The 21,723-nt window shown below is 44.1% G+C and overlaps 1 protein-coding gene across 6 annotated transcripts in view; it reads left to right on the top strand.

Annotated features, from left to right (window-relative positions):
* Window positions 1-21,723, top strand: part of ttll5 (tubulin tyrosine ligase-like family, member 5) — a 510,221-nt gene that overhangs the window by 453,401 nt on the left and 35,097 nt on the right. For 4 of the 6 annotated variants that reach the window (XM_072271858.1, XM_072271833.1, XM_072271823.1 and 1 more), the window contains 2 exons: window positions 6,402-6,619; window positions 17,439-17,515. In XM_072271858.1, the coding sequence (XP_072127959.1) occupies window positions 6,402-6,619; window positions 17,439-17,515 (295 nt within the window). Of the gene's footprint in view, window positions 1-6,401; window positions 6,620-17,438; window positions 17,646-21,723 lie in introns of those variants that run through there. The other 2 variants (XM_072271849.1, XM_072271876.1) reach the window with 2 other exon arrangements.

The following is a 21,723-nucleotide window of genomic DNA, read 5'->3' as shown; positions in this document are numbered from 1 at the left end:
GGGGCAGTTTTGGTCTCCTTATTTAAGAAAGGATGTGCTGACGTTGGAGAGGGTACAGAGAAGATTCACTGGAATGATTCCGGGACTGAGAGGGTTAATATATGAGGAAAGTTTGTCTGCTCCTGGACTGTATTCCTTGGAGTTTAGAAGAATGAGGGGAGACCTCAGAAACATTTCGAATGTTGAAAGGCATGGACAGAGTGGATGTGGCAAAATTGTTTCCCATGGTGGAGGAGTCTAGTATGAGAGGGCATGACTTAAGGATTGAAGGGTGCCCATTCAGAACAGATATGCGAAGAAATTTTCTTAGTCAGAGGGTGGTGAATCTATGGAATTTGTTGCCACAGGCAGCAGTGGAAGCCAAGTCATTTGGTGTATTTAAGGCAGAGATTGATAGGTATCTGAGTAGCCAGAGCATCAAAAGTTATGGCAGGGGAGTGGGACTAAATGGGAGAATGGATCAGCTCATGATAAAATGGCGGAGCAGACTCAATGGGCCGAATAGCCGACTTCTGCTCCTTTATCTTATGGTCTTATGGTCTCAATCTTGTCATATTGGGAAGAAACTGCTAGATCTTCTCTGGAATGCCCTGACTGACCAAGGCAAGTGTGCTAAATACCTTTTCCACAGCATTGTCTGTGATGCCACTTTCAACAAACTATGCACTTGTATCATAGCTCCCTCTGTTCCATTATATTCCCTGGTGCTCTCCCATTTATAATACAAGTCCTATACTGATTTGACTTTCCAATATGCGTCACCATAGATACGAGGGGTGATTGATAAGTTTGTGGCCTGAGGGAGAAGGAGTCAATTTTAAAAAACCTAGCACATTTATTTTTCAACATAATCCCCTCCTACATTTACACACTTAGTCCAGCGGTCATGGAGCATACAGATCTTGGACCTCCAGGAAGTGCCCACAGCAGGGGTGATTGATAAGTTTGTGGCCTAAGGCAGAAGAAGATGAGTTATACAGCTCTCGTTACATGCACATGCAGTTCAACTTTGAGTGATTATGCAGAAAGTTTGAGGTTAATAACTCATCAGTTAATAACTCATCGGGGTGATTGATAAGTTCATGGCCTAAGGTAGAAGGAGATAAGTTATTAACTTCAAACTTTCTGCATAATCACTCAAAGAGTTGAACTGCAGTTAAACTGTTGAAAAATAAATGTGCTAGGTTTTCTAAAATTGACTCCTTCTACCTTAGGCCATGATCAATCACCCCTCGTATATATCTGTATTGAAATTCATTTGCCACTCCTCAGCCCACTTCCCTAACTAATCAAGGTCCCCCTGTAATCTTCTTCACTACCAGCAACACCTAATTTTGTTACTGATCAATGCTTGTGTACTTGCATCCAAATCATTGCTATAAGTAACAAAAAGCGAGGGTCACAACAATGAGCCCTGCAGCACACCACTAGTCACTAACCTCCATTCTGAGCAACACCTGCACCTTGACCTTTCTCTTCAACTTTTTATATTTCCGCTCTCCCTGAACCTTGCCCCAACATTATTTTGTTTGAACTCCTTTCTGTAGCTCTAATTATTGCATTTACCAGGCTTGCCAGAGCTCAGCTCAACAGAACAGTTTCTCCTCTCCCTGATGGCAGTGTCCCAAGAATTCACATCCACTTCTCCTACACTAATCTTTGAGCTGCACCTTCTTGACCTAATGCCAGTTTAAATTGGCTCAGGTTGTGATCTGCAGATCATTAGCTCAGTGGTTCGGCTTTATAACTGGGACTCTGGCTGCTCACACTCCTGCAACAGAACTTCTTTCATTGATCTTCAGGTGCTCTTGGTACCAACATGGATCATGACCACTGGGTGTTTCTCCCCCATGGATAGCACATAGCTTTACTGTGCCAGCTGTAAGATTGAGGTTGATTCACATCACTGTCTTTAAGGAATTTGTACATTCTCCCTGTGACTATGTGGGTTTCCTCCCACATTCCAAAGCCGTACTGGTTAGGTTAAGCGAGTTGCCACTGGAAGCCTCCGACACTCCAGAGAAAACAGCCCCAGTTTATTCAGCTTCTGCTTATCACCACATGCCCTCTAATCAAGGCAGTATCCTGGTAAAACTCTTTAGCACCCTCTCCAAAGCCTCCTCATCCTTTCTGTAATGGAATGACCAGAACTGCACACTATACTCCAAAAGTAGCCTAATCAAAGTTTTATACAGCTGCAACATGACTTCTCAACTTTTATACTCAATATCATGACTGATGAAGTCAAGCACCTTTACCACCCTGTTGCCACTTTCAGGGAGCTATGAACTTGAAGCCTCTGTACGTCACTGCTCCTGTGGGTCCTACTGTATACTGTGTACTTCCCTTTTACATTTGACCTTCCAAAGTGCAATACCTCACACTTATCTGGAAAAGCTTTAAACTCCATATGCATTCCCCTGCTCAAATTTCCAACTCTTCTATATTCTGCTGAATTTTTTGACAACCTTCTTCCCTATCCATAATTTACTAATTCACCCAACTAGATTGCTGTCCATGTCATTTATATGCATTCAGTGCCACTTTATTGGGTACCTTCTGTACCTAATAAAGTGCACACTGAGTGTATATTTGTGGTCTTCAGCTGCTGTAGCACATCCAATCCAAAGTTCAACATGTGCATTCACAAAAACTCTACTGCACAGTTGTAATGCGTGGTTAAGTTACTGCCAGCTTGAACCAATCTGTCCATTCTCCTCCGACCTTTCTCATTAACAAGGCATTTTCACTCACAGAACTGTCGCCCACTGTGTTTATTTTTCTCACTAAACTCTAGAGACTGTAGATTCTAGAGACTGTTGTGCCTGAAAATCCCAGGAGTTCAGCAGTTTCTGAGATACTCAAACTATTCCATCTGGCACCAACAATTATTCCAATCATAATCACTTTGATCACATTTCAATAGGTTCAATAGGTACTTTTAATGTCAGAGAAATGTATACAATATACATCCTGAAATTCTTTTTCTTTGCAAACATCCATGAAAACAAAGGAGTGCCCCAAAGAATGAATGACAGTTAAAAGGTTAGAACCCCAAAGCCTCCCTCCCAGCTCCCCCTCACACACACACAAGCAGCAGCAAGACAATGGCCCCCACCTCCACCAGCAAAAATGCATTGGCACCCTCCACCGAGCACTCAAGTGTGCAGCAAAGCATCAATAAAGACACAGACTTGCAGTTCCCCAAAGACTGCTTGTTCACTCAGTAATTTGACATACCACTCTCTCCCTAATAAGGTAAAAAGAGGTGTCCCTGTTTCAAACCAAGAGGGGAGACATATCAAACAACTCACTGATTTATGATGTTAAGTGTATGTTACGTCGCTTTTTCCGAGCTCTGCGCTCAGAGAGCTCAGGTCTCTGGACACACAGCCAACAGCTAACCTGCTGCTCCCAATGTTCTGTGTTCCTCTGCGATGCCTCAGTCAGGGGCACTGGCCTTGAACCAGCACATCTCCAGAGCCATGAAAATCCGGCACCCTGAAGGCATGCTAGTCTTCCAGGCCACATCCTTGGGATACCAAAAAGCAGCTGGATGTGAGACCCTGATAGCGGGTCCCATTCCTGTAAAGAACCAAAGTCAGAGTGTAACTCCAGGTCAGGGTCTTTTAAGGAACCTTGAAAATGAAAAATAGAGACATCAAAGATAAAATTAGAGCAGTTTCCAAAGATGCAAGCAAAGGAGTGGCCATTTAGCGCCATCTTGACTTTGCTCTGCCCTCCATTTCTTCCCCACTCTAATGTTTGGTCTGAAAAACAACTGAACCTCTTAACTATTCTGCGTGCTTTATGCATTGAGTTGCTGCTTCATGATTGGCTGATTAGATATTTGCATTAACGAGCAGATGTACTGGTGTACCTAATAAAGTGGCCACTGAGTGTATGTTACAAACAATAGGTCCCAGTGCTGGTCATAGACCTCCAGTCGGAATAACACCATTCCAGGTAGCCGGCTTCAATTCTAACCTCAAGCTTTCTGTGTGGAGTTTGTATGTCCTCACTCTGACAGTGTGGTTCGTCGGGGTGCTGCAGTTCCCTCTCACGTCCCAATGACAGCGGGTCAGTGAACTGACCACTGTAATGTTGGTAAATAACCAAGAAACCAAAGAGTGTTTGATGAGCAAATAAGGAGTATAAACACAAGAAATTCTGCAGATACTGGAAATCCAAAGCAACATACTCAAAAAGCTGGAGGAACCCAGCAGGTCAAGCAGCATCCATGGAAATGAATAAACAGTCAACGTTTCTAAGACCCTACAAGAAGGAAATAAGGAAGTAGAGATGACCCTGATGAAAATGGGGCTTAGAGATGATGGGCTGAATGCCTCCTCCTATGTCATAATAACTGGTATATCAATTCACTATCCAAGGTTCAAAGTTCAAAGGAAATTTACTATCAAAATACATATATGTTACCATACACTACCGTGAGATTCACTTTCTTGCAGGCATTTTCAGGAAAATAAAGAAATACAATCGAATTTACAAAAACTAGACATAAATAACAACTGACAAACAACCAATGTGCAAAACAAGAAAAATTATGCAAATAAAAAATAATACTAATAACCTGAGTCTGTAGGTTGTAGAATCAGTTCAGGGTTGTGGTGAGTGAAGTTATACACGCCGGTTCAGGAGCCTGATGGTGAAGGGTAATAGCTGTTCTTGAACTTGGTGGTGTGCAACCTAAGGCTTCTGAACCTCCTTCCCAATGGCAGTAAAGAGCATTACTTATATGGTGGGGGTCCTTATGATGGATCCTGCTTTCTTGTGACAGTGTTCTTTGTAAATGTACTCAATGGTGGGGAGGGTTTTTCCTGTGATGAAAAGGTTGTATACACCAATTTTTGTAGACTTTTCCATTCCTGGGCATTGGAGTCACGGACATTGGAGCTTTAGACCATAAGACACAGGAACAGAAGTGGGCCATTCAACCCATCAAGTTTGCTCCACCATTCCATAACGGCTGATCCACCATCCCTCTCAACCCCTTTCTCTTGTCTTCTCCCCATAAACTTTGACGTCCTTACTAACCAAGAACAAGTCAACCTTCAGTTTAAATATACCTAATGAATTGGCCTCCACAGCAATCTGTGGCAATAAAGTCCACATATTCACCATCTTCTGGCTGAAGAAATTCTTCCCCACCTCTGTTCTAAAGGACTATTCTGAGGCTTGTCTTCTGGTCCCAGACTCCCCTACTATAGGAAACTACCTCTCCACATCCCCTCCAATATTCAATAGGTTTCAATGAGATCCACACCCCCTCCCCGCCATTCTGCTGAACTCCAGCAAATACAGCCCCAAGCCATCAAATGCTGTTCATAGGTTAACCCTTTCATTCTCAGAATCATTCCAGTGAACCTCCTTGGAACTCTTTCCAATGCCCTTTACACCGAGGATTTTTGAATTTTTTTCCCCATTTAGAAAATGGTCTATGCTTTTATTCCTTCTACAAAATGCATGACCATACACTTCCATACACTATATTCCATCTATCACTTCTTTGCCTATTTTCCTAAACTGTCTAAACCTTTCTGAAGACTGTTTCTTCAACACTACCTGCCCCTCCACCTATCTTCATATTGTCTGCAAACTTGACCACAAAGCCATAAATTCCATCATCCATCACTGACATATTACATGAAAAATGTGGTCCAAATTCCGGCCTCTGAGGATCACCACTAATCACCAGCAGCCATCTAGAAAAGGTCCCTTTATTTCCACTTCTTGACTCCTACCAGTCAGCCAATCTTCTATCCATGCCAGTATCTTTCCTGTAACACCATGGGCTCTTATCTTGTTTAGCAGCCTCATGTGTGTCACCTTGTGAAAATCCAAATAAACAACATCAGCTGGCTCCGTTGTCTATGCTGACTGTTATTTCTTGTCCGATGGTAGTACCGAGAAGAGAAAATAGCCTTGATGATAGATGCTGCTTTCTTCTGGCAAAGCTCCATGTAAATATCATCGATGGTCGGGAGAGCTTTGTCTTTGATGGACTGTACTATATCAACCACCTTCTGTAGACTTTCCTGTTCCTGGGCATTGATGTTTCCATACCAGGCCATGATGCAACCAATTAGGATACTCTCCACTGTCCATCTTTAGAGGTTTGTTAATGCTTTGGTGACGTCCCAAATCTACACAAACTTCTAAGAAAGTAGTGGTGCTGTGGAATCTTCTTTGTAATGGAATTTACATGCTGATCCCAGGATAGATCCTTTGATATATTAATACCAAGAAATTTAAACTACTGACCCTCTTCACCTCTGATCCCCTAAGAGGACTGGCTCATGGACCTCTGGCTTCTTCCTACAGTCAATAATCAACTCTTTGATTTGTTGACATTAAGTGAAAGGTTAATTTTGTTGTGACAGGCCATATTTGCAGAGAACCACCTTCAAAACATGGATGCCAGCAGCCAGTGGCCAGCTCCGCTCGCTCCCTGCAGCCCAACATCACTGAACAGCACCCAGCGACCAGCATGGCAGCAGAAGCCGGAAGCATCTCAGGGCAGCCCTCTGCTTCTCCCAAGACCACCGCCGACAAGCAAACAGGGGACGACCAGAAAAACAGGCATCCAGAGAGTGCCCAGGTAAGACACTCAGCACACACCCATTGCTCCGTCTGGGATCCATGCTTACACTGCCTTGTCTATTCAATCTCAGACTGAGACTCAGGCTAACCTCACACACCCCTCAGCCTGTATGGGAAAATTAGGTTGGTGCTGGATCCCAAGAGAGAGAACTTGTAGAATGCCTACGTGATGGCTTTTTAGAACAGCTTGTGATTGAGCCCACGAGGGGATCAGTTGTTTTGGATTGGGCGTTGTGAAATAAACTGGATATGATTAGGGAGCTTAAGGTAAAGGAATCCATTGGAGACAATGATCATAATATATAGAAATCATCCTCAATTTGAGAGGGAGAAGCTGAAGTCAGATGTATCAGCATTACAGTGGAGTAAAAGGAATTACAGAGGCATGAGAGAGGAGCTAGCAAAGTTGATTAGAAGGGGGCACTAGCAGGGATGATGGCAGAACACCAACGGCTGGAGTTGTTGGGAGCAACTCGGAAGGCGCAGTATAGGTACATCCAAAGAAGAAGTATTCTAAAGGCAGCATGACACAACTGTGGCTGACAAGGGAAGTCAAAGACAACATAAAAGCAAAAGAAAGGGCATATAATAGAGCAAAAAGTAGTGGGAAGTTAAAGGATTGGGATATTTTTAAAAATCAGCAGATGATAAATAAAAATATCTTAAGAAGGAAAAGATGAAATATGAACGTAAGCTAGCCAATAATATCAAAAAAGGACACCAATCTTTTTTTCTGGTATATAAAGAATAAAAGATTTCAGACAACGGTAGTAGAATCATTTCAAGCTTGTATAAGGGTTTGTCAAATCTTAAAACACATTCGACTTCATACATTAAAACAAAGTGGGAGAAGGAAGGAGGGATAATAATATCTGAGGAAGAATGGACAAGAACATGGAGGTATCAATGGAAGTGTACCAGTTCACAGAAATGGAGGGAGTTCGGATAGAAAAACTTGGTAAGATATTTTATTATACCCTCTCAGAAATCCCTTTATGACAGTAACCTCCCTGTTTGCTGGAGAAATTGTGGAAATCAAAATGCAAATGCCCTGTTATCAAAGACTATTGGAGGGGGATACATAATACCCTACAAGACATCTTTAAATGTGTAATACCCGTAGAGGGTAAGACCATATATTTTGGGTATATACCTTAAGAATAGTTGAAAAGAGATAAATATTTAATGAATATACTGCTAGTGGCTGGTAAAAAGACCCTCACCAGGAAATGGTTATCACAGGAGAGCCCAACTTTAAATGTATGGATGGAAATTGTAATGGACATTTACAAAATGGAGAAGATAACAGCATCTGTTAATCATAAGTTGGAACAATTTGATTCATACTGGGAAAAATGATTTAACACCTCATAGGCCTGATTTTTATTCTCACAAGTCAATGCATATGTTATATAAAAAAAATCACTCCCTACTTTGTACATAGTTTTCTTCTTTTGATTGTTCTTGCTTTCCTCTCCTTTCTATAAGTGTATACCTCAGATAAATATTATGTGGAGATTTGTGACAAATATGGTTATAAGATATATATGTACAGTATCTGAAATACATCTTATGGAAATGTTTGTTTGATGATGAACTTCAATAAAAAATAAATTACAAAAAAAAAGAATAAAAGATAGGCAAAAGTAGATATTAGACCACTGGGAAATGAAACTGGAGAGGTATTAACAGGGGACAAGGAAACAGCGAATGCATTGAATAAGTGTGTTGCATCGAATAAGGTTGTTGCATCTATCTTCACTGTGGAAGACTAACAATATGCTGGAAGTTCGAGAGTGTCGGGGTCAGAAGTGAGTGCAGTTGCTATTACTAAGGAGAAGGTACTTGGGAAACTGAAAGGCCTAAAGATACATACATCACCAGGACCAGACGGACTACACTGCAGGGTTCTAAAAGAGGAAATCGAAGAGATTGAGGAGGTATTGGTAAGAGCTTTTAAGGATCACTACATTCTGGCATAGTAGGTTGTGTCTAACCAATCTTAAAGAGTTTTTCGAGGAAGTTACCAGGAAAGTTGATGAAGGCAAGGCAGTTGGTATTGTATATATGGACTTTAGCAAGGCATTTGACAAGGTCCTGCATGGGATGTTGGTCAAGAAGGTTCAGTCAGTTGATATTTCAGATGAGGTAGTAAATTGGATTAGACATTGGCTTTGTGGGAAAAGTAAATGGTTGCCTCTCTGACAGGAGGCATATGACCAGTGGAGTGCCGCAGGGATTGGTGCCAGGTCTGCTTGTCATTTATATCAACAATCTGGATGATAATTTGGTTAACTGGATCAGCAAATTTGTAGAGGACACCATGCTTGGGAGTGCAATGGACAGCAAGGAAGACTATCAGAGCTTGCACCGCATCTGGACCAGCTGAAAAATGGCAGATGGAATTTAATGCAATGAAGTGCGAGGTGTTGCACTTCAGTAGGACCAGCCAGAATTAGTCTTACACAGTGAATGGTAGAGCACTGAGGAGTGTGGTAGAACAAAGGGATCTGGGAATACAGATCTATAATTCATTGAAGTGGTGTCACAGGTAGATAGGGTCGTAAAGAAAGCTTTTGCCACATTGGTCTTTATTAATCAAAGTATTGAGTACATGGGGATTGAATATTATGTTGCAGTTGTCTAAGACACTGGTGAGGCCTAATTGGGTGCAGTTTTGGTCACCTACCTAAAGAAAAGATGTAAGTAAGGTTGAAATGGTATGGAGAAAATTTATAAGGACATTGCTTGGACTGGAGGATCTGAATTGATAGAGGTATACAACATTTTGAGCAGCTATAGATAGGGTAAACGTAAGCAGGCTTTTTCCCAATGAGACTGGATAGGACTACAACTAGAGATCGTAGGTTAAGAGTGAAAGGTTAAATGTTTAAGGGAAAAATGAGTGGAAACTTCAGAGGATGGTGAGGGTGGAATGAGTTATCTGCGCAAGTGTAGGATATGATTTCAATTTCAATGTTTCAGAGAAGTTTGGAAAGGTACATGGATCATAGGGGTACGGAGGACTAATACCATGGTACAGGTTGATGGGAGTAGACAGCTTAAATGGTTCAGCACAGACTAGATGAGCCAAAGAGCCTGTTTCTGCGCTATGACATGGCCCAATACCCTTGATACAATACACACCAGTTGCCAGTGCTGTGAAATAGAGGCATCATTTGTGGTATCTTTACTGACACCTAGTTGTACATGAAGGCATATGGAAAGGATGCTTCCAATAGTGGGACAGTGTTGGACCAGAAGGCACACGCTCAGAATACAAGGGTGTCCCTTTAGAGTTTAGACAGGGATAAGGAGAAATTTCATTAGCTAGAGGGCAATGAATCTATGGAATACATTGCCGTAGTCAGTTGTGGAGGACAAGTCATTGGGTATATTTAAAGCGGAGGTTGATAGGTTCTTGATCAGTAAAGGTGCCTTAAGATTATAGTGAGGAAGAGGAGAATGGGGTTGACCTTGCACTTTATTGTCTACCTGCACTGCACTTTCTCTGTAGCTGCTTCATTTTATTCTGCATTCTGTTATTGCTTACCCTCAATGCACTGTTGTAATGAATTGATCTACATGAACAATGTGCAAGACAAGTTTTCACAGTACCTCAGTACATGTGATGATAAACTAATTTACCAATTTATATCTCTCATAAGGCAGCCAAATGACTGTGTGCTTACTGCACATTGGTAAAAGTGACTGCATAGCTGTGTGGTTCTCATAACAAAACACCCATGGGAGTCCTTCACCCAGAGAGCATGTGCGTACTGAGGTGTAAACGGGCCAACTGTGATGGATAGATGGATGCCATTTCGCCAATAGAAAACAGAGCACTCTGGAAGTTACTCCTGCAAGCAGGACAAGTGCTACACCTGCCCCTACACTATAAGACATAGGAGCAGAATTAGGCCAATCGGCCCATTGAGTCTGCTTCACCATTCCATGGTGGCTGATTTATTAACCCACTCAACTCCATTCTCCTGCCTTCTCCCCGTAACCTTTGATGGCCTGATTAATCAAGAACCTATCAATCTTTGCCTTAAATATACCCAATGACTGCACAGCCATCTGCGGCAATGAATTCCACAGATTCACCACCCTCTAGCTAAAGAAATTTTTCCTCATCTCTGTTCTAAATGGACTTCCCTCAGTTCTGAGGCTGCGCCCTCTGTTCCTAAGCTCCTGCACTATAGGAAACATCCTCTCCATATGCACTCTATGTAGGCCTTCCCAATTTTCAATAGGTTTCAAAGAAATCTATCCTCATTCTTCTAAGCTCTGTGTTCTAAACTCTAAGGTGCTGTCTGGCCCATGCCTTATAAAGCTTCAGCCTTGCCTTTGTATTCTAGTCATCACAAAATGAATTCTAACATTGTATTTGCCTTCCTTACTACTGACTCAAACTGCATGTTAACCTTTAGGGAATCCTGCACGAGGACTCCCATGTCCCTTTGCAACACTCAATTTTGAATTTTCTCCCCATTTAGAAAATAGTCCACACAGTTATTCCTTCTACCAAAGTGCATGACCATGCTCTCCTTTGCACTATATTCCATCTGGCACTTCTTTGCCCAATTTGCCTAAGTTCTTCTGCAGACAGTCTGCTTCCTCAACACTACCTGCTCCTCCACCTGTCTTTGTATCGTACGCAAACTTGGCCGTAAAGTCATCAATTCCTTCACCCAAATCATTGACATATTACGTGAAAAAGTAGTCCCAACACCAACCCCTGTGGATCACCACTCTTCACCCGCAGCCAACCAGAAAAGCCCACCCTGTTCCCACTCTTTGCCTCCTGCCAAATGCTCTATCCATGCTCTTATCTTTCCTGTAATACCATGGGCTCTTATCTTGTTTAACAGACTCATGTGCATCACCTTGTCAAAGGCCTCCTGAAAATCCAAATTAAACAACATCCACTGACTCCCCTTTGTCTATCCTCCCTGCTTTCTCACCTCCTGCATCACTACCATTCAGGGCCCCAAACAGTCCTTCCAGGTGAGCTGATATTTCAACTGCGAGCCTGTGGGGGCTGGTGTGTGGTCTCCTCTACAGCTTTGGACAGAACTCTGTTTTGGGGTGAGGGGGAACAAGAACTTAGTAATCATTTATATTGGTGAGATCTGATGTAGATTGGGGGATCACTTTGTCGAGGGCCTTCGCTCTGTCCACCAAAAGAGGAAGTTTTTCCCAGTGGCCACTGCCCATTTCAATTCAACTTCCCATTCCTATTCCAACATGTCGGTCCAGTGCATCATCTACTGTCACAATGAGGCCACTCTCAGGCTGTAGGAGCAGCACCTCATATTCCATCTGGATAGCCTCCAACCTGCTAGCACGAACATAGATTTCTCTAACCTCTAATAATTTCTCCTCCTTCCCTCCTACTCCTTGCATCTCCCCCACCTTCCTAGTCTGATTTTTGCCCCCTTTCTTTCAGTCCTGAGGGAGGCTCTCAACCCAAAACCTTGACTGTTCATTCCCCTCCATAGATGTTGCCTGACCTGCTGAATTCCTCAGGTGTTGTGTGTGTGTTGCTCTGGATTTCCAGCATCTGCAGAATCTCTTGTACTGTACTGATAGTTTATAACACTGCAGCACACAGCAAGGGTGCTTCCTTCCCTCAGGGTAAAGGTGATGAAATGGGGACCCTGGAACAGTGGTCAATCACAGTGGAAGATTGGCAGATCTCCAGGGAACTGATCCTTAAAGATAAAATGTTACATTTTTGGAGGGAGTTAGACTGAGGAGGAGGTTAGTACCAAAGGAAGAGGATGTAACTTGTAAGCCATCACAGCTGGGTCCCTCCAGAGTGTTTGGTATCTGAGCCATCTAGCTGTGTGGTGCTCGAGCTTGTTTATTGCTGTTTATTGGCATCTATTTCAAGGGGAGGGGATCTCTGCCTCAACTGCTGAGATTTGGCGGAGGAAAGCAGGGGTTCGTGGGTGGTTATACTGTCCAATTTAGCCATAGGTCTTTTGTACTCCTTTGCCTCTGGGGCCCTGTGAACCAATCCACAGAGGGCAAACAGTACTTCCGCCTGTGGATCCTGAACATCCATTCTCTGAGCTGGTAGACCCACCTTCCCCTCCCTCCTGCAGAGCCTGACACAGGGGCACCCACACCCATAACTGCCGGCACCGTTTGTCTAAGGCTCCCAAGGAATCTTCCCCTCCTGTTTCACTTTGTTTTGCTCCAGGTTTTCTGCTGATGTTTCTCTTTTTCCCACACTCGGGCCCAGCCACACTGACAAAACCACAAAAATGCGGAGAAGTTTAAGCACTCAATAGAAATTTGATTCCAGTTCTACTGAATAAACACTCAGTGTGCCAGGGCCAACTAGCGAGCAGCAGTCCTGACAGTTAACTCCCTAAACATTAACATGCACTAATCGACCCGCACATTAACCCTCTGTTAGATTTACCTCATATATCAACGCTCCTGCGCTTTATCCCTCCGATACAGCTATACTCTCTACATCAACCCCTCTATATTCACAGGACTGCACAGTAGCATAACACTTTACAGTGCCAACAAATCCCGCCACTATCTGTCAGGAGTTTGTACGTTCCCCCTGTGACCATGTGAGTTTCTTTCAGGTGCTCTGGTTTCCTCCCACATTCCAAAGACATACATGTTAGGGTAGTAAGTTGTGGGCATGCTATGTTGGTGCCAAAAGTCTGGCAACAGTTACGGGCTGCCCCCAGCACATACTCAGACTGTGTTGACTCATGTACTTATCCAGACTTCCCAGGGAATTGAGTGTGTGTTTAACTCAGCACTGGATTTAATAGGATCACATACCACTGTTATTTGTTTTTTTTTACGTAAAAGAGTTTAGTAAATATACTGGTGGACTGTGGTTTTCCAACCAAAATCTAGGAAAGTTCTTACATCTGCTTGTTTCAGAGTTGATGGAGGGATGCAGACCGGCCAGCCACCCTTGGATTCAGCATGGGGGAACAAGGCAGCAAATTACAAACACAAGAAATCCTGCAGATGCTGGAAATCTTGAGCAACACACAGAAAATGCTGGAGGAATTCCTGATGAAGGATCTTGGCCCAAAACATTGACTGTTTATTCCCCTCAATAGATACTGCCTGACCTGCTGAGTTCCTCCAGCATTGTGTGTGTGTATGTGTGTTGCAGGAATTTAGGGAAATGTTCCACAGACTGCTCAGACCCCCCTCAGGTTCCTGCCACTCACTGATGCCCACTGAAGATGTTGGGGGTCTTGAAGGCTTTATGATGATTGCCTGCGTCCCTGGGGTCCTGGTGTGAGAGTGATGTGTATTGAGGATGTGGGAGGATGGAGGGATGGGATGATATCCCTGGATCTTGGGGTGAGAATGATGTTTACAGCGGTATAAGAATGGGAAAAGTCCCAGAGAGTGACCATGTTGTCCCTAGATCTTGGGGTGAGAGTGGCATGCAGTGAGGGTGTGGGGGAGGGGTGACTCCCTGGGCTCTGAGGTGACAGTGACACGCAGTGAGGGTGTGGGAATGAAGGACATCTCAGAAGGTGACGGTGATGTTGCTGAATCCTGGGGCGAGAGTGTCATGTATAGAAGGTGTGGAGGATGGGGGCTGGTATCTCTGATCCTGAGGTGAGAGTGACATTATTTAAGAGAATGGGGAGAAACGGGGTTACGACTGCATCGAGGGGTGAGAATGACTTGTACTGAGATGTGACAAAGTTACCCGAGTCCTCTATTGAGCAGTGGCTTAGCTTTCAGTGACTGTGTGGGTGACTGGATCAGTCCTGATGAAGGGTCTTGATCTTAAATATCAGCTATACTTCTCTGTCGGCTGGTGGTGTAGTGGCATCAGCACTGGATTTCAAGTAGATGACCCTGACTACAAACCCAGCCAGGTCCCAACCTGGGCAGCAGCAGTATCTGTGCGGAATAGGTTCGGTAGTCTACTTCCTTATCTTGCCATGAAAACCCTATAGACTCTATGGTCCATGAGGTCATGAAGGATCGGACTCGACTGAACAACAACAAACAACAAATACTTCTCTGTCTACAGATCTCCCAGACCCTCTGAGTTAAAGTTGTACAACTCAGAAAAAGGCCCATTTGTGTCCGTGCTGACCAAGGTGTATATTGAAGCTAATCCCATTTCCCAACACTCGGCCCATATCCCTCTAAACTCTTGTCATCCACACACCTGTCCACACTGTTCTTAAATATACCTATTGCACCTTCCTCAGCCGTTCCCTCAGGCAGCCAGAGCCTCCAACTTCTGGTATGTTCTCCAATCAGCTTAATCTGTCCTCAGAGGACAAAGTTACCATTCCAGGAGTCAGACGGGGAAAGTTTCACTGTACTTTTGTCAAGTATATCTTTCCTTATACAGGGAATCAAGATTATACCCAGAATTCCAAATATGTTTCCAAAGTTCTATTGATTTATAACATGATGTGTCTGATCTTCTACTTAGATCACCTTGTAATAATGTCCAATAGGTTTGCCTTCCTGAATCAGCATTATAAGCTCCAATGGTTCGTGTAGAAGGACACCCACATTGCTTCAATCTGTGGCTTTTTGACAGAGCCGGAAGAACTGGGAGCTTGGAGAGGAAAGATAATGAGTTTAATGACCATACCTATAACACCACGAGTAAGGTTGCTCAAACAAGGTTTTCCTTTCAAATTACATTCTGGCTGTTTATGGTATAATGTCCATTTCCGTGTGCTTTTCTTCCCTTGGGATTCCGTCATTTTCCCTGTCATTATTGTTGCACTGTCTGGTGTGTAGTTCCCTGGGTACATGGCGAGGTCCGGTCTGCCTGTCCAGGTTACCGTTAAAGACCCCACAGAGCTTTGGAGTGCCTATGCAGTCCTGGGCCGTTATTTGTTGCTCAGCCAGCAGCACCATAAAACCCTGCATTAGCAGGCAAGTTCCTTCTGTTGGTGGGATCAGGCAGCATAAAATGGGCTTCCTCTTTTACTCCTTTCCAGAGGTATATCTTTTAATGGTTTTGCGATGCAGAGGTTTGGAAGTCAAGAATAAGGCATAAAACTTGTTGCTTATGGCTGTCTCATTAAGTGATGCAAGAACATAGAACAACACAGCACAGGCCTTTGGCCCACAATGCTGTGCTGTCCCTTTAACCTACTCCAAGAACAATCTAATATAAAGAACGAACAGAAAGAGTCGAGGACAAAGAATTCATGGTTGTGCTCTGGAAAACTAGCTGTGACTGAAATGTTAACATTCCAGTGATAACAATTAATCTAGAATAGACAGCTTCAAGTAGTATGATACCTGCTGAAGAAATAACATCTAAGAAGCTTCTAGAAAAATACAGAAGCAGCTATACCACAATTACTAGAAAATTTGCCGAACATATATAGGTGATTATATAAACATATAAGCAAGCATAGGAAAGTAAAACTACAAGGAAATTGACAATTCTACACCTGAATCCAACAAAACGTGTGATGAGAGAGTATTTCTAAGTCCCAGTCTCTCCTTTCATGTTGCTTCTGAGCTGAATGAAACATAAATGGGACTGGTGTTTCTGGTCCCAGACCAGCAGAAGAAAGGCTTCCCTTGTCTGTTTCAGTGGGAAGGTGAGAGAGAATGCAGAGACTGACTGTGACAGGAGCTGCGCATAGGATAGGCACAGACCAGCGCAAAGTTCAGAATAAGTCTTCAAGTAACACATTAATTCACATTACTAAGCCTGAAAATAGTAGAGCAAAGCCCAAGGGAACCATCTCCTTCTCCAGATTGCACTCCTGAACTGGAACTACTGCACCCTCCCTGTAAAATATATTTAACATCCAGCTGCTTGCTGGGCCCTGTCACACAGGCTGCGATAGTGGGCTTTCTCTCACATCTTCCTTCACATGCCTGCTTGTTTTTGTGTTCACACTTAAAACAAATATTGTGCTCAGTTCTGGTCACCTCATTATAAGAAGTGTACCATATCAGATCAATTGCGGGAATGTGGCAGTTGTGCACGTGACCATTTGATGATACAGTAAATCAATTGGGCTTCCCATGTGCGGGAGTCTCTCACTTTTGGGTGCTGGCTTTCAAGTGCACATGTCTTTGTTTCGGAGAGGTCACTGTAGCTCTGCGCATACATAACAAGAAGGGTGTGGAAGCTTTAGGCAGGGTGCAGAGAAGATTTACCAGAATGCTGCCTGGATTAGAGAGCGTGTAACACATACAAAATGCTGGAGGAACTCAGCAGGTCAGGCAGCATCTATGGATGGAAATAAACAGTTGATGCTTCAAGCCAAGACTCTTCATCAAACAGGACAGCATGCCTTATGAGGATAGGTTGAGCAAGCTAGGATTTTTCTGTTTGTAGCAAAGGAGGATGAGAGGTGAATTGATAGAGGTATACAAGATGATAAGAGGCATGGAACATGTGGACAGCTAGAGACTTTTAACTAGGTCAGTAATGGCCAGTACAAGGGGTCATACATTTAAGATGATTGGAGGAAAGTATGGGCGGGGGGGTGTCAGAAGTAAGTTTTTTTTACACACAGTGCGGTAAGTGCATAGAATACACTACCATGAGTGGTAGAAGTTTCTTGGATGATAGAAAAATAGAGGGGTATGTGGGAGGGAAGGGTTAGTTTGATCTTAGAGTAGGTTACAAGGTTGGCACAACACCGTGGGCTGAAGGGCCTGTATTGTGCTGTAATGTTCTATGTTCCATGTGTTCTATGTAACATAGAATATTGCTGTACGGTACTGGCCCTTCAGCTCATGATGTTGTGCCTACCTTTTATGTATGTGGAGGTGGGCATGAAGTGAAGCTGCTTGTTCTTTTCTTTCAGGGTGACTGCCTTTGATGGCCGTCAGTCAGAGGCTCCACGGATGTACTCAGCCGAGTTGACCCTCCCCAGCAATACAGGTGAGACACTTGTTGTAAGTGAGAACCCCAAATACTGCAAACACTGAGAATCTGAAAACACTCAGCAGGTCAGACAGTGTCCATGGGCAGATACATAGTTAATGCTTCAGGTCTGGAGATTTAGCTGTGTCCTCAGTTGGAGCACCAGAGCCAAAGGAACAGCATTATTAATGTCACATTAAAGATTAAAGATTATCTTTATTTGTCATGTGTACATCGAAAATCAAAAGATATTGTGAAATGTGTTATTTGCATCAACAACCAACACGGTCCAAGGATGTGCTGGGGGCAGCTCGCAAGTGTTGCCATGCTTCCGGCATTAACATGGTATGACGACAACTTAGTAACCCTAACCTGTACAGAATGTCTTTGGAACGTGAGAGCAAGCCCATGTGGAAGCACCCAGAAGAAAACCATGTGATCACAGGAAGAACATGAAAACTCCTTACAGACAGCAGCAGGAACTGAGCCCTGATTGCCTGTGCTGTAGAGTGTTGTGCTGGCTGCCATGCTACCATCTCACCCTTTGGCATTAGAGAGGAGATTGACAGTCAGGAAGAGCAAAGGGTGAAGAGAGAGTAATAGACAGGGTAAAACGGTTGTAACAAGAGAGAGAGGGGGATTCCAGAAGGATAGGGATGTGGCATGGAGGGAAGTGTAGTGAGATGCAGAGAGAAAGTGAGGGTTTGAGGGAGGGAGGATGAGACAGAGGAGAGGTGAGACAAGGGAAATCTATGGGCTTCCTTCCCGAAGTTGGTTTGGTTTGACCATGTTCTTACAGTTTACCATTCACTTTAGAGAATACAACTTACCACTCATCAGGAAAGTATAGAAACTCTTTATCATGAGGAGCTTAGAGTAAGATGGGTGACATTGGCCAGGTTCAAGAACTGAATGAAGGGAACAGCTGTGCATCTGTACAGTGGCCCTGCAATTGGGAGCAGTGAAGCAAAGGTAGAAAAGGAGGATGATGCAAGCTACAGAGAAGAGTAATAGCTTGTGCTACTGGATAGTATACTCACGAGATTCCAGCATGCCCACCTCAACAACTGCCCCACTGAGCAGCTGATTGGATGAAATGGGAGCAGGTTTCTTTCTATCTACAGCCACTAAAAGAAAATGTTCAGAAGTGAGAATCATTGAACCATGTATGGGACAGTGCAAGAGGGAGGCTGTGCACTTTCACCTGTGCCAGCTCTGACTGTGCCCTACGGTCGGACCCCAGCCCCGGGCACATGGGGCTGGGCTGAGAGCTGTAGAAATAGCCAGTGAGATGACTGTTCTGGCCAATGGGATGGAGACAAGGTCTAAAGTCTGTCCCTGAGGTTGGGAGCCATCCATTCCACTCAGCCGTGGGAGTGTGTGTGTGGGCAGTTAGTGACAGGCAGTGATGCCAGTGGGTTTTGACTTTACCAGGATGGTCTGCCCCAGGACTGCTGGGCAAACATCAGAGGAATAGGCGAAGAGTTGTCGCAGATGGAGCATATTCTATATGGGACTCCTGCTCTTCGTGATTCTTATAAATCACTTGGCTGAGGAAATGGAAGGATGGGTTAGTAAGTTTATAGATGGCACAAAGGTTGGTGAAGTTGTGGATAGTTCTGGTTGTCATAGATTACAACAGGACATTGACAGGATGTAGAGCTGTGCTGAGATGGTGTTCAATCTGGAAAAGTATGAAGTGATTCACTTTGGAATGCCAAATTTGAAGGCAGAATACAAAGTTAATGGTAGGATTCTTGGTAATGTGGAGGAACAGAGGAGTCCACATCTATAGATCCCTCAAGGTTGCCTTGCAAGTTGATAGAGTGGTTAAGAATGTGTATGGTGTGTTGGCCATCATTTGTCAGGGGATTGAGTTCAAGAGCCCCAAGGTAATGTTGCATCTCTCTAAACAGTGGATAGATCACACCTGGAGTATTATGTTCAGTTCCGATTGCCTTATTATAGGAGGGATATGGAAAGTTTAGAGAGGGTACAGAGAAGATTTACCAGGATGCTGCCTGGACCAGAAGGCATGCCTTCAGAAAAAAGGTTAAGCAAGCTAGGGCTTTTGCATTTGGAGCGAAGGAGGATGAAAGGTGACTTGATAGAGATGTACAAGATGTAAGAGGCACAGATAGAGTGGATAGTCAGAGACTTTTTAGCTAAGAGAAATAGCTTAAATGAGAGGACATAGTTTTAAGGTGATTAGAGGAAAGCATAAGGGGGGATGTCAGAGAGAGGTGGGTACATGAAACACCCTGTTGGTGGTGGTGGTAGAGGCAAGTACATTAGGGATACTTAAGAGACTATTAGAAAGAAAAATGGAGGGCTATGTGTGAGGGAAAGGTTAGATTGATCCTAGAGTAGCTTAAAAGGTTGGCACAACATAATGGGCCAAAAGGCCTGTACTGTAATGTACTGTTCAATGTTCTACATTTAATGGGACATCAGTGGATGAGAACAGCATTCAATGAGGGGCCTAATGGGACATTAGTGGGAAGGGAGCTGGTGAGGGACTATCCCTTGGGACATGAGTGGGGGTTTGAGAGTGTCTGATGCACCATGTCAGGCACTGAAGAGGGTGAGGGGGTAAATGGTCAGGCTGCCACTGCCACTATGTATTGGGTGTGAATATTTTCAGTCCCGCAGAAAAAGGAAACCTGCTTTTGTCCACTGTTGATTCCCCCAGCATCCCAAACAATCTCAGTGTTCACGTGCCTATGGATGACCAAGGCTTATATCAACTGAGGGCCTGTAGATTAATCTTCAGCGCTCTGTAGGTTTAGCAGCCCAGTGTTTGCCGTGAGATGGATAGGCAGTCGAAGGAGGCCCTGTGTGAATAACTCTTTATTACACAGTGGAAACATGATTGGATTAACAAGGGTGTTGTAAGTTCATGCTCTGATAATGAAGGGCTTCACTGTGTGTCATAGGCGGTGCAACCATTTCAGTTCAATTTTGTATTTCCATTCAGACATGTCTGTCCATGGCATCGTTGACTATCATGGTGAGGCCTATCTTGGGTTAGGGGAGAGTACTCCACCTCATATTCTGCGTGGGTAGCCTCTAACCCGATAGCATGAAAACTGATTTCTCTAATTTACTGTAATTTTTCCCCCCTCCCAATTTCCCTATTTCCATTCCCCATTCTGGTTACCCTTTCACATCTTCTCCTCAGCTGTCCATTACCTCTCTCTGGTTCCCCTCCTCCTCCCCTTTCTCCTATACTCCACTCTCCTCTCCTAGCAGATTCCTTATGCTTCAGCTTCTCCCCCTATCACCTCCCAGCTGATCACTTCGTTTCCTCTCGCCCACCCACTTACCTTTCCCCCACCTTCTTAATCTGGCTTCTTCTCTCTTCCTTTCCAGTCCTGATGAAGGGTCTCGGTCTGAAACGTTGACTGTTTGTTCCCTTCCATCGACGCTGCCTGACCTGCTGAGTCCCTCCAACGTTTTGTGTGTGTTGTTCAAGATTTCCAGCATCTGCAGAATCTCTTGTGATTCTGACATGTTGCTCATTTGATATCCTGACCCTTTAGTTCAATTGCTTTCGAGAGCTGCCGGGGTAGTGATGGGTGTTTGGTGTTTCCTTCTGCTCCGGACCACTTCTCTCCATGTGCTTAATTCCCGCAGCGTTCCAGGGTTATGGAAAAATCATCAGTCGATATAAGCCGTGCTGCGCTGCCATGTGTACTTGAAGCACTGGGTGACACTGTTACACCGACAGGTGGTTTAAGACTGCCGAATGCCTCGGGTAGAGGGGAAATCCCTGGTGCAAAGGTCAAGGGAATGTAACACTGCCACTACTACCACAGGGTACACCAACGGCAGCTGCCAAACATACAGTCTCTCCCATCCAGAGGGACAAGAGAGGCAAGCACTGCCCCCAACTTGACCTAGAAATTGTGGGGCTCCACTGAGAAATTGGGGGAGCCTAGGACTAGAGAGCATGGCCTCAGAATAGAGGTACGTTCCTTTAGACCTGAGATGAGAAGAAATTTCTTTAGCCAGAGGGTGGTGAATCTGTTGAATTCATTGCCACATACAGCTACAGAGGCCAAGTCATTGAGACAATGAAAGGTCTTTGTCCAAGATGTTAACTGTTTATTCCCCTCCACAGATGCAGCCTAGCCTGCTGAGTTCCTCCAGCATTTTGTGAGGGTAGGATGTTGGGGAGAGGTTCAGACAGTGAAGGCCCTTTCCCTGCCGCGGTCTCTGCTCTC

The sequence above is a fragment of the Mobula birostris genome, chromosome 1, assembly GCF_030028105.1.
Source record: "Mobula birostris isolate sMobBir1 chromosome 1, sMobBir1.hap1, whole genome shotgun sequence".
Classification (NCBI taxonomy): Eukaryota; Metazoa; Chordata; class Chondrichthyes; order Myliobatiformes; family Myliobatidae; genus Mobula; species Mobula birostris.
This window is presented reverse-complemented; position numbering and strand designations above follow the sequence as displayed.